Below are 13,034 nucleotides of genomic sequence, written 5' to 3' on the forward strand. Positions count from 1 at the left end.
CCACTTTGAGTGGTACTTGTAAGCTCTTTAATGTTAGATGTTTTCTCAGCCAGGTGTTGCACTTTGGAGAAAGCTTGTTGAGCTAAACAAGCTTGGCGCAGAGCTGGACTGTTGGAGGAAATAATAAGAAGGAGAAGCAGGAAAACGCTCCGGTGCGGCATGTGTAGTGGACACAGCTGGGCCGGATGTCAATATGGGAATGTGATTTTCATCGGAGAGATCTGGCTCTATGTGAAAGAGCCAGAAGAAGAAGGGAGGGGAGGGCAGAATGAGGTGGAGGGCAGGATAAATATGCTACCCAAATGCCTCCCCTCACTCTCAGATTACAGAATCACAGGTGTTTATCTCTCACCAGCTCAACAACTGCAAATATGTGTGTGTGTGTGTGTGTGTGTGTGTGTGTGTGTGTGTGTGTGTGTGTGTGTGTGTGTGTGTGTGTGTGTGTGTGTGTGTGTGTGTGTGTGTGTGTGAGTGAGTGAGTACCTGCTATGTGGAGGGAGGCCTCCAGTGTGACCTGGGACCCTCTGAGGCCACGACCCACACACTTATAGGTCCCCGTGTTCCTGGGCTTGACCTGAGTGATGAGCAGCGTGCCGTTGGAGAGCAGGACCACACTGTGGAGAAGAAACAGATCAGACAGTTCAGCTCGGCTCGTTCATACGGCCTAACGTCATGCGTTATTTGTGCATGAAAGCCTCCACCAGATCTTCCTCAGGTGGCATCTGAAAACAATTGAGTACTTGTTTTGGTCTGCTTGGAGCACCAGATGGAGACAATTGAATGAGTGCCAGAAAACCTGAACATGGGACTACTTTTTTGTGCTTGGCATGTTAGCGGACTATCGGAATTGCCCTGATTCAGTAAAACCCGAGCCATCTGCTGCTCCAAATAGGTTAAAGTAAATGCTGATTTGTCCACAGAATACAAAGAAAAGTGACCTACATACAGAGTTCATTTCAAAAAGTCTTGTGCTTTTCCTGATGACTGGCCCCTGGCCTCTGGCGGGCTGAAGGGAGTATCAGTGCCAGTGATGGACGGTACGAGAAGTAATTAAAGGCTGACCTTAAGCCAGCTTCAGGGATGACAGATTAGAAGCTGCACATCCCACACAGCACAGAAATCTGCTCCGCAGACCAACTCAACAGCTCCTCACAACTACACAACAAAGTCATTACAAAACTCATGGGAAAAGTGAATATGTAAGACAGGGAGGAGTGAAGGCGCTGCTGGATGCATTGAGGATGCTGTGGAATTCCTGAGCAGAGATTTCCAAAAAACACGCTTCATCCAGGACTATCTGGTTCTGCACCGGATTCCCTCAGGAGGGCTGATATTTCTGTGTCTTCTCTTCTTCTGCGTTCAATAGGAGGAGGGAAATGAGCTTTGGGAGCTTGTGTGTGTTTCCACCCAAGAGATAGAGAACGAGTCTGTGGAACATTACTTCACTCGGAGGAAACCGTCTAAAATAACCACAAAACAAAATGAACAAAGGCAATCATCTCCACAGCTATATGTGATCCAACTCTGACAGAACTGGCGTGGTTTCACATTTTTTGCCTCGACAGTTGGTTTGACCCAAGGGGCAGAATTTTTTCTGTCTGCAAAAACAGTGATGAGCCTTCGCTGCTATGTTTTCCCTTCGTTTCACACTTATGAAAAGCAAACTCCATCAAACATTCACATAATCTGTAAAGAGTGTACAAAACAGATGATATCCCCTGCTGAGCAGCTGCAATCCTCTGGGATTACATCAGCCCAGATCAATAAACACAACTTGGAATACAGTCTGTGTGTGTGCTTTTATATTCACGCTTATTACCCGTCCCTCTGTAATCCTGGTGCTGAGTCATCACTGCTTAGTGACCAAACCCGCCTCTGACAAGCTCATTACACAAGTGACTAACTATTGATATTGGAGCCCTTCACCTCCCTCCCTCACTCACTGAACATAATAATCACTTTAAAATCGAAATCCAGGCTACAGAAACCCATGTGGAGCACGGTGCCTCCAATGTGACTATGTATAAACATGAGGTGCTACAAACCCTGAGGGTATGCTTGGCACTTGGTATAGAAATTGGTTATTATACAGTGCTTATGTGTTTAAAGGGGACATGCTTTTTTCTGCTCAGTGCATGATCAGTGGAGAGCTGGAAGTCCTCTGCGATAGGCCGGAGAGAAAGACTGCATTCAGTTGATGTAGACTGCAGAGAAACTTCACTGTTCTCTTTTCCAGTAATAATATTCCTTAATGTGCAATCCATCTTAAGACTGAGTGGTAACGGCACACAGAGAGCTGGGAGCCCGGTGCAAGAGTTCCACCTCATTGGGTTCAAAGGAATACCCAAAGCTGGAGCTTATATAACGGTAAGTAAGGGAAGGGAATGAAGTGGGGGCAGGATGTGGGTGGGAGAGGGGAGTATGTGATGTATGATGAGAAAGAAAAGGGCGATGCAGAGGGGAGGATTTAGCTCTCAACATACCGAGACTTGTTTGCCAGCAGCTCGGTTTCGTGGTACCACTCCAACGTGGGGGCCGGCACGGCAGTAAACTGGCAGTGGAGAGCGGCCTCTTCATTTCTCAGCACCACCTGGTCCTCAGGAGTGACCACTGGCCGTGGAAAACTCTTATCTGTTGGAGAGACAGACAAACATCTGCACGATTACATCCGCAGGCATTGGACCATCAAGTTCCATCTGAGTGGATGCCTGTGCATCGCACCAATCTGCTCCGGGCTTTATTAGAAGCTGCCAACAGCAGCGTGAGGCTGGTGAACAAGTGGCCTTCAGGTGGCGGTGTGTGTCAACACCTCAGGGAGGCCCCGGGGAGACTTAATGAGGTCAGTGAACAGACCCGCAGCTTATCTGGACCATCGTCTCCTCCTGTTTCTTTACCTCGTGGATCGTAGAGTCACACACAAGAGATCATTTTTCTCTTCTCTGATGATCGAAAGTCACGCTTTTCCAAGACATTGGAGTTAGAGGGATTCAAGTAGGGTCAACTACTCTGGAGACAGGAAAAATCCATACCATGTCAATTTAATATATAATTTAAAAAGACTGGTCATTTCATATTTTTAGCAATGGAGCATATTTGCTGTCGATTTCACATCACTCAAAAATGCTTTAATTGTGTAATATTTGACCCCCTCCATCCTGTCAGGCATCCAGTGTTAGCTTTGGCTAACATTAGGCTGCTCAGATCTGCCAAAACCACAGATTTAGCAGTGTACAACCTTGAGTAGAAGGGGTAATTACCACACAGATTTTGGGACATTGTTATACTCCAAATACAAAGCTGAAAGGGCGTTGAGCTCAATAAAGAAATGCGAACATGGAAATGCCTCTAATCCAGGTTTAAGTGCGTGAGTATTTCAATTCTGAACAGCTAATGCCAGCAGCCGTTTTGGCGTGAAGAAAAAGGAAGGCGTGTGCTTGGAGCACACCTGGCCACCCAGGAAGTCCTCATCTTAAAGAGCTGTGACCGTGCATTGAAAACCTGTCTAAATCTGTCAACGTTTCCTTAAGGTGAAGCCCAAAAGAGGAGCAGAGGGTGGCACCATGGTAACTGGAAACTCAACAATTATCCATTCTTCCTCCAGCCAGGTGCTAACCTGGTCTGTGTGCCTGTGTTACAGGTGGCTAATTAGAGCATCAGGTTTCTCACACAGATGTGCTGCTCTATGTACAGTACAAGCTCTGCGGTGAACAGAAAGGATAATACACACACACACACACACACACACACTACAGACTTACATTCATTTCCTGGAGACTTACCCTAATCCTAACCCTAACCCTAACCACTATTTGCCTATTCCTAACCCTAAACCTACCCTAACCTTACCTAACCTAACCCGTAACCCTATCCTCAGTCGTCACCCTGAAATGTAATGATTTAAATTGTGGGGACCTGTATTTTGCCCACACATGTGCCTGTGTAAACAGATTCTTGTCCCCTCAACATGAGTAATACATGGACACAGTCATGTTGTGAGCCTGTAGAGATACAAATAATCACCCTATACAACAGCACGCTGCAGTTTCACATTCAGATCAGCAGTACAACACTGCTGCTGCTGAGGGAGCTGATGTTACTGTTTGTTCAGTAGATGTTTATGATGATGTTGTCTCTGTCTGCGTGGGTGGCAGAGGAGGAAGGTGCTAACACACTCTCAGGTAATCACATTGGGAATGCCTGCTCTCTCTCACCACTGCAGGTCTATACACCCCTCCTCCTCCTCCTCTTCAATGCACTTCCTGGCAGATGTGGAAAGGTGGGAAAATTCACTGAAAGCTGGAAATATCTGATTATTAATTACAGGCAACTGAGGCCAAAAGGAGTTGATTAATCGATTAGTTAAACGGCAGAAAAGCAATGAGCAAATTATCACGTCATTTTCAAGCTAACGTGCCAAACAATCACTGGCAGCTTCTCTAATGTGGGGATTTGCATATTTTCTCTCATATGAAAATCAGTAAAAACAAATATCTTTGAGATTCGTTAGACAAAACAAGCAATTTCAAGATGTCCCCTTGGGCTTTTTGAAATTGTGAGAAGCTCAAACGTAGTCAGGATAATTCAGCATAATAGGCTGAGTCACACTAAGAGCGGCAGAAGAAAACAACTGAGAAACCAAAGATGACTTATATGTCGCAGCAGTCACAGCACGCCACACGCACACACACACCTATAATGTTGAGAGTGAAGTTGCTGTTGCTGCAGACGTGCCCGGCTGCATTCTTGGCACAGCAGTAATACAGGCCGTTGTCGTCCGGGCTGGCGCTCTTGAAGGTGAGCGTCCTTTCCTTGTTGTTGATCTGATGGCTCTTCTCTGTCAGCTTCACCCCATCCTTGAACCACTGGCACGTTGGCCTGAGACAGCGAGGAGGATTTAAGAGGATAGGCAGGAGAGAGGTTTAGGGGCAGAATAGAAATTGGGGTGGAGGCGCGTGATAGATGAAGACAAAAAAGAAGAGGCACAAAGGTGAGCAGAGGGGAGAGGAAGAATAGGAAAAGAAGAACATAAGGGCATGAGAGAGGCCAACGAGGACAGAAGAACAGCTTTACAGTACAGTCCTCAACATGATCCTTAACCCTCTGAGCTCTGAACTTGAGGTGGCAGGGGAGGAGACTCACCGCGGGTGTCCATCAATATGACAGCGCAACGTGACCGGCGCAGAGCTCTCGATCTCCCCTTCTGAAGCGGGCTCCTTCAAAGTCACTCCACCGCTTTCTAACCCTGGAGAGGAAGAAGAACAGAGGAGACTGTAAGCGGGAGGAGGGAGGAAGCACAGGAGGACGGGAGGAATAATGGAGGAGAGGGACGGGAGGAAAAATTGAGTTAAGTGGTCGTCCTGTTGTCTGTCCTTGTGGGACGCACGGCAATGCTAATGGGCGCAGCAGGGATGAGGGCAGAGTCAGAGTGAGACGGCGGCGTGACTCAGGAGCAGAGACAGAGCAGAGAGCCTCTGCATCAATGGCTCAGCTCCGGCATACCACTGTCCTGCACTCACAAGAGCAAGCTGGGCCTTTACAGTGCTTTTTATGGACATTTAATGGACAGCTCATTGGCTTACTCTGTTAAAAGGGCTGCTGCGCTGTCAGAGCAGCCCATAAAACTCAGGCAACAGTGAACATGTTTTGACTTTTGGCCTCAGCACAGTTATCATTTTGAAAATGCTGGAAAATATCTTCAAACCTGATCAGGTGTGTCTACATTATTGCACCGTGGGAGCAGCAGATGCCACAACAGAGTGATGAGAGCCATCCCTCACACAAGGAACATGAAACCTGATCGATTGTTCCAGAGCGACACACGAGCCAGAGAACAAATGAAGAAAGCAGATGGTGGAAAATTGATCCAGTCGTCCCCTGAACACATCAGAGTGGTTTTACCATTAAGGGTTTGGCCCAGTGCACTGAGATATATACTGTACTGTGTGTGTGTGTGTGTGTGTGTGTGTGTGTATATATATGTATATATATGTACACAGGAAATCACTGTTGCTAAAAGAAGAGCAGCCTGTGATCCTTTTTCAGGGCACGATTCTTTCAAATGTCAAAGGCAGACTAGTGGATATACGAATCTCTTGAGGCATTTCATCCCTCTTTCAATAAGACGGGCCATGGTGGCTCCTCTTTGGTGCAGCCCGAAATTCAGTGTCAGCCTTAAAAGCGCTGTGTTTGATCTGATGGAAACAGCTCTGTTGACAAAAATCGCTGCCTGCTCCTGAACTACAAGCACACTGAAGTCGACTGGATGAACAAAGGCCAGAGCCGACAGGCAAATCAGAATTTTTTCTCTCTTGCATTAGTCAATTTTGCTTCAGTAGCATGACATGTATTCCAATTAATCCTGAAAACATGGTGAAAATGCATTTTTTTTATGTCTCTTTACAGTATTTTCTGACTCATGGAGTGATAAAAAGTGACACCCAAAATTCCCTTTGCAAAAACCTTTGACTGTAATCTGTCAACAAAAAGAAAACAAGAATTTGGAGCCAGGCTTTATCAAATGTTCAGATTTCTGTTCTGGAAATTAATGCACATTAGAGCATATTTAATAGATAAATAAGATAACGTAAGATAAGAGATAATGTATCATTTACCTACTTAAACATAAATGTTCAGAAAACTTATATAATATAAAAAATAACTGTCTTATTGTAAGTAATGAACTGGGGAAGTTTCATGGTGATATCTGATTCACCTGTGGTGTCTCGCCTGAATGCATTTTTCACAGTCAAAGCTGTCTCCACTGGTGGGAAACACCTTAGATTTGGTCGTTGCAGCCTTCGCGTTACCTTGCTGGAATTCCCCCTCCCTTGCTGTGTGTTGACTACACAAATACTTGATGTTTACACTGAGTGAGATCAGGGCTAATTGTTATTTATGTGATGATATATGAGACGTGCTTGTATGACTTACAGTAACCATACTCCCGCCGTGGATACTCGATGCATACATCCATTCACTGAGAGAGTGTGTTTGTTTGGGTTGCACTGGGTTATGCATGAGTCCATGGGGCTTTTATGTGTGTGTGTCTGTGTGTGTATTAGTGTAAGACATTCCATCATGCTGAGCTCCATTCATATGGCCTGTGGCTGAATATTGTGGTTGCAGTTCTGCTGCTGTTTGGATCACCTATGAAATATGCACGGCATGAGCCTCCACCTGAGAGAGTGGTGGAGAGAGGGAGGACGCAGCACCTCCATGAGGTCACAGGGGGTGCAAGAAGAAGACCTGTCACAATGAATTAAACAGGAAACTGGCAGTGCTCTGGGGATCATGGGGAAGCCATCTCCACAGTAACAGGGCTTCCATCCCTCTTGCTTATATTCCCATCTGTGCCAGGCAGCGCTCATTAGCTTCCTCCTTACACAGATGCTCCAACAACTGTGAGCGTGTGAGCACGGTGGAACAAATGTGTGCGATTATGTGTCTGTTAGAGACAAGTGTTTGTGTACGTACGGCGGTGAGATGTGGAACACAGTTGATGATGCTGTGCCCCAGTGAGTGTGAATGTACTCATATATCAGCAGAGGATGCTGATTGTAGGTCTCAGTCAAGGTCTTGCCAGTCAGCAGCACTAGTGTCTCAGTGAGGAGGAGGAGGAGAAGGTGATGAAGGCCATCCCAGCAATGGGAACCTGAGGCCAGACACTCAGACAGACCTGTTATTAGTACACTGGAAGCATGAAGGGGCTGACAGAAGCAGAAGGGGAAGCGGTGAGTCATTGAGGAGGAGAGAGTAAGAAAAAGTTTGATGCAACAACAAGTATCATCTTCGGCATGACTGACATTCACAAAACGAAATCAAAGAATGTGTTTTAACCTGCCTGGAGTAACAGGTGGGTGTCAACCTGTCAGCAGACACAGCTGCATTTTGAAGCCATTTTCTGTGCTACTTTTATAAGAGCCCATGTTTTTTCCCCATCTACTGCCAATGGAAAAAAAGCTTTCAACCTACAGACTTTAACCTCTCTGTGTCTGGTATGTCTTTCCTGAGAAAAGCCCTCTGACACCTTTTAATGCTTGTACATTCCAACAGCATGAGTCTGGAATAAAAGGAAGAAGAGATGAGACAAATAAATACCCACATATATATATAAAAAAATAAAAATAGATAAATATGTTCCTGCCAAGCTGTTTAAATGCCTAATGAAAATAAATATCCCACTAACATTCCTGTTTACATGCAGCTGTGCATATTATTATTATTATTATTGGTATCATTTCATTTCCAAATTGACCTGGATTTTGTGACCGCCACACATTCTAACCTTTCACACTGCTCGCAGCTCCATTCACAGTTCAGGTTTCTCCAGCTGTCCACTCGACAAACAGAAGGCGCTCTTTCATAAGCTATTAGTGGCAAATACTTCCCCGTAATCCCTCTCAGAATGCATGACTAAGTGTTGGAGCAGGCCTGGCAGCTAACGCCATAATTAGGGGCGTATAATTATTATGTTGGAGGCAGAACAGGAAGCTCTATCAACACGGGGACGATAACAGATGAATTGTGAGGATATTGTCAAGGCAGATGCTTGGACCCTTCGTCCCTGACTGTGCCAAAAGGCAGCTGGACGTGTGTGTTTGTGTGTTTCACTCGATGAGCTGATTTGTTGCCATGGAGAGGGGTTTTTCAACAGACAGGCAGGGTGGATTGTGTTATCCTGGGCAGTGCTGGGGATGTGATTTGACAGACAGCAACATATGGGTATGGAAATAACTAAAACATGTGGCAGGGCGGCATCATATAGTCGACTTTGTTAGAACAAAAAAAGGAAAAAGTGCCCTAGCGCAGCCCGGGGTAAAGCGCGACAGACTCGGCTTGCTGTTTTAGATGAGGTGTCAGATTCTATCAGCTGAAGCTGACAGAGGTCAAGAAGCCAGGCTGCAAACTATGGTGACTCACAGAGATGCTGCTGCTGCTGCTGCTGCTGCTGCTGCTGCTGCTGCTGCTGCTGCTGCGACAGGGCAGAGAGAGGAAGAAGGAAGGGGGGAAAAGACACTCTGACACCGGAGCAAAGACACTCTGCGGGAAAGAGGCTGACGGATGGAGCCTGTCTGGGTCGTTAAGCATGAAGAGCTCCACTCCTTCAGCTCACAACAGACAAGGAAATACAAAACTGTAGGAATTCTAACAATATGTGAGCGAGTGGAGCTGTACTGGCGATGGCTCAAGGACGCTCTAAAATGCATCTGCTGCTCTCATGTTGGTTAAGGAGACATGCTGTGTGATTAAACCAAGATGGTGCTTGTGTGCGCGTGTGGCTCTGTGATTTCAAAGATTAAAAAGGAAGAACACGCTCCTTGTGTTTCTACCCCTTGCTCTCCATCTTCCTGCGCGCTATGTCACTGATTTCCTAAACACTGTCAGTCTGCAGCTTGTTACCAAGAGTCAAGCCAAGCGTTGCCTCCAGGACCAACAAACATGCTGACAATGGTGATGCCTGAGCCCGACGCCTCTGCTGGACGCGGTCTCGCCATGGAGACCCAGTGACCGGCCGGGACAAAGGGATGAGGGGGGGCTAAAACCTCTATGAGTGAAAACAGAGGGGGGATAATTACTCTGAATAACTCTCAACTGGCAGGATTTGCCCACCCACCATTGAGAGCAAGATAAATTAACTCTCTCTGCAGAGGGTGGGAGGAGGAGGGGGGACAATCCACTCCGGTACAGTCTATGTACAGTACGTATGGAATAACCCAGACCCCAACCCCCCTTACAACCCACATTTACTACTACGCACGCAAACTAGCATACACATGAGCGAACGCACATGCAGGATTAATGCCAGAGGGGGTCTTTACTTTAAAGCTGCGTGCAGCTTTATCGCCCGTTAAATGTATGTTGGGGAAATACGAGAACATCTGTCATAACATGGTCTGATCAACTGAAAGTGATCCAGCGATGGACAGCTAACCTGCACGCCATAACAAAGAGACAAAATAAATGCTATAAAAGATCTTGATCCTCCTTTAACAGAGGACACAAATTTGCTGTAGGCGGTTACTTATCTGAAGTCGCGCCTGAGGAGGAGTCCACTCATGTTACTGTATTCTTATTACTCTCATACAAAGCTATCGATCTTACGGTTTCCAGCAGGATGTTAATGTGTGGTGCACTGATAACACTGCATCCATTAATATCTGCCTCTCAGCTGTGTATCTGCTGCTCATATCAGCTTTATGCACCACGTCTGCAGCACTGTTCCATCTGAAAAGGAGAAAAGTGTACTCAGTGTCATAACTCTGTCCTCATAGCGGTTTTGCTAAAAGCCTCTGAAACCAGCCAATTTCACATTTCAAAGGCCAACAATGATGTATAATCACTCATTGATATGGCACATGGCAGATATGGAGCGACATTAACACTCATTTGCTCTCCAGTAAATATCTGACTCATTGCTCCATGTTGTGCTGTTTGCTGAACATGGCTGACTGCTGCATCTCCATATGATGCCAATGACAGCTGTAAGAGTGCACCAAAGCAGTTAAGCTGTGTGCCTGAAAACCAAGAAATGAGCTGAGAGATGCCGCAAAGCTCCATAGCTGATAGGGGCTGCAGAGTTAATGATTACCACTAAGAGCTATTGAAGATTTAACATCTCAAACAATTTCTACAAATGGCCAAAGAGAAGCTGGATGTTCGTGTGATTGTGTATTGTACATTTTATATTTAGACCACTGTACCGTGCCTCTAAATTTCTGTTTGTGTGAGAGAAACGCACATCTAGACAGAGCAAAAAATGTATTACCACTCTTGTGTAAACAAGTGCTCATTATTTCCACGACTAAATGAGTTCAGCATGAAAAAAAGTTATTCCTGAAAAATTATTATAGCACCTTCCTTCCAATACAAATAAGCCTCTCTTTTCCAAACGTGTGGTAACATTAACGACCTGGCAGATAACGCAGTTTATTCTGGGTCACGATGGCAGCTCTTAAGAACTGGTGCTTCATGTCTGACTTGTTTTCTCTTCCCTTTCTAATCTGTGGGAGTGTGTCAGCTGAGCTTTATTGACACACTAGATCACATTTAATTGCAACACATAAAAGCAGTTCCCTTCAGATGAGACATGGTTTGGAAAAATGATGTGCTTCTTTTGGTCTATCTGGCTAAAACTTTTAATCATTTAGAGCCGGTGCTCAACATTACAGACCGCAAATATCCACTGGGGGAGAGACATCACAGAGCAGGGGTTAAAGTTCTGCACTCTCCCTCCGTCTGTCCCTCTCAGTCTGGCTACTTGGAGGTCTGGACACTCATCTGCTCTTGTAATCAGCCTTTGAACAATTAACATCACCGCAAAGAAAAACCTCCTGGCTGAACGTAGCCAGAGAGGACAACATATTCCAGATGGAGCCATTTTTCACTCTGCTTCGCTTTGTGTTTTCTACTGCCGTCGGTACAAACTCGGTGTTTGTACAACACAAAGGCTATTCAGTAACAACTGGTACCTGAGGGCCTTCCACAATACGTGAACAAGGTTTTTATTTATCCCAAACAGGGCTGTGCAGAATTCCCATGGCTTCCACTGAAACTTAAGAGGGTCATTGAGGTTTGCTTATTGGGCTAGACAGGAACATTAAGACACTAGTGTGCCTCCCCCTTAATGGGAGAAAAAGTTTAGAGTGCGATGGAGGGAAAGGCCTGACATGAATAAAAAGCTGGAGCAAGGAGGGCAGTGTTAATCTAAACCTAAATAATTATATAGCTCGAAAGTAAATTACACTGCTCGGTAATTTCCAAACAAAAGCCTTTTGAAAGCATATGGGAAAAGAGAGTGTTACACAACAGAAAAGAGAAGGGGAAAAAAAGATACGAGCAACAAGAAACACATGCTCGGTGGCACACGTATCCAGTTTCCTTTGGAGAAAGGGAAAGGAAGCCTCAAAGAACAAGGCAACAAGGTGGAAACATTCCTTCGGCTCATACTACCTGTCATCTTATCCTGTGACTTTTGTATTGCTTTTTTGATCCAGAAACTGGATGTGCACCCTCGGTGTCATTATGAAACCCTGTCAGCTCGAGAATGGACGGTGAGAACGGCTCGAAATCAAACACTCACACTTGATATTGAAGGAGGCATTGGTGGAGTGGCGAACCTCTCCCGTGGCCGTGTTTTGTGCGACGCACTCAAAGTTCCCTGCGTCCAGCCGCCGGTCCACGGCGGCGAACTTGAGGTTGCTGCCCTCCTGGAAGCGCCTATCGCTGTTTTCCAGGCGTTGGCCGTTGTGGAGCCAGCCGTAACTGATGTCGGCCGGGTCGCTGACCTCGCAGCGCAGCATGGCGCTGCGGCCGTGCAAGGCATCCTGGGACGTGGGCTCCTTGGTGAACTGGATGGCAGCAGCCTGGATGGAGAGAACTGGAGAGAAAGCAAGCAAGAGAGAGAGAGAGAGAGAGAGAGAGAGAGAGAGAATGGGGCTGCTGTTAACATTTTACTGCTTTTTCCGTTCATTAAGTGTATGCCATAGAGACCACTTAGCCTTGCGGAGGAATGCGATGTTTAGACAATGCTGGCTAGCCGTGAATTATTTTGTCGTAAAATTATCAGACCCGACACAGAGAACATACTTTCAGAGAGAGGGTGATGTGCCTCGCGGTCATGTGGCATCAGCTCGGGGGGGAGACGGGTCTCTCGAACAGGACACGATGTGTTGCACACACATCCTCACACACACTTAAATCTTTCATTTCCCCTCACGACGCTGTGTACAGGCTTTGTGCGAGACGCATGTTTTCTGCTCTACTTCCCCACATGTCGGCGGAGAAAATGAGAAGAGTGTGACTTGGACTACAGCTGTCAGAATACTTCACAGTCACGCTCACGTTGACACGCTACAGTCACAAGCTGAGAAACCACAGCGCCACAAGAAACGTTCTCACATTTGAGTACAACCGAACAACCATAACCTGAAAGAGCACGTCAGCGACATCCATCTGCTGACCAATGCATCTTTATATTTTATGATTTTTGACCGAAAACAAAAAATATGCACTCATGATGCATTTAGAAAAGTCTT

At 46.0% G+C, this 13,034-nt stretch overlaps 1 protein-coding gene across 1 annotated transcript in view; it reads right to left on the reverse strand.

The window, feature by feature from the left end:
* ptk7b (protein tyrosine kinase 7b) overlaps positions 1-13,034 on the reverse strand; it is a 71,226-nt gene that overhangs the window by 9,523 nt on the left and 48,669 nt on the right. Inside the window, exons 2-6 of the mRNA XM_070977105.1 lie at positions 12,080-12,376; positions 5,140-5,242; positions 4,691-4,875; positions 2,484-2,631; positions 484-614 (exon numbers count right to left, since the gene is read on the reverse strand). Coding sequence (XP_070833206.1) covers positions 484-614; positions 2,484-2,631; positions 4,691-4,875; positions 5,140-5,242; positions 12,080-12,376 — 864 coding nt within the window. The remainder of the gene's footprint in view (positions 1-483; positions 615-2,483; positions 2,632-4,690; positions 4,876-5,139; positions 5,243-12,079; positions 12,377-13,034) is intronic.

The sequence above is a fragment of the Chaetodon trifascialis genome, chromosome 13, assembly GCF_039877785.1.
Source record: "Chaetodon trifascialis isolate fChaTrf1 chromosome 13, fChaTrf1.hap1, whole genome shotgun sequence".
Classification (NCBI taxonomy): domain Eukaryota; kingdom Metazoa; phylum Chordata; class Actinopteri; order Chaetodontiformes; family Chaetodontidae; genus Chaetodon; species Chaetodon trifascialis.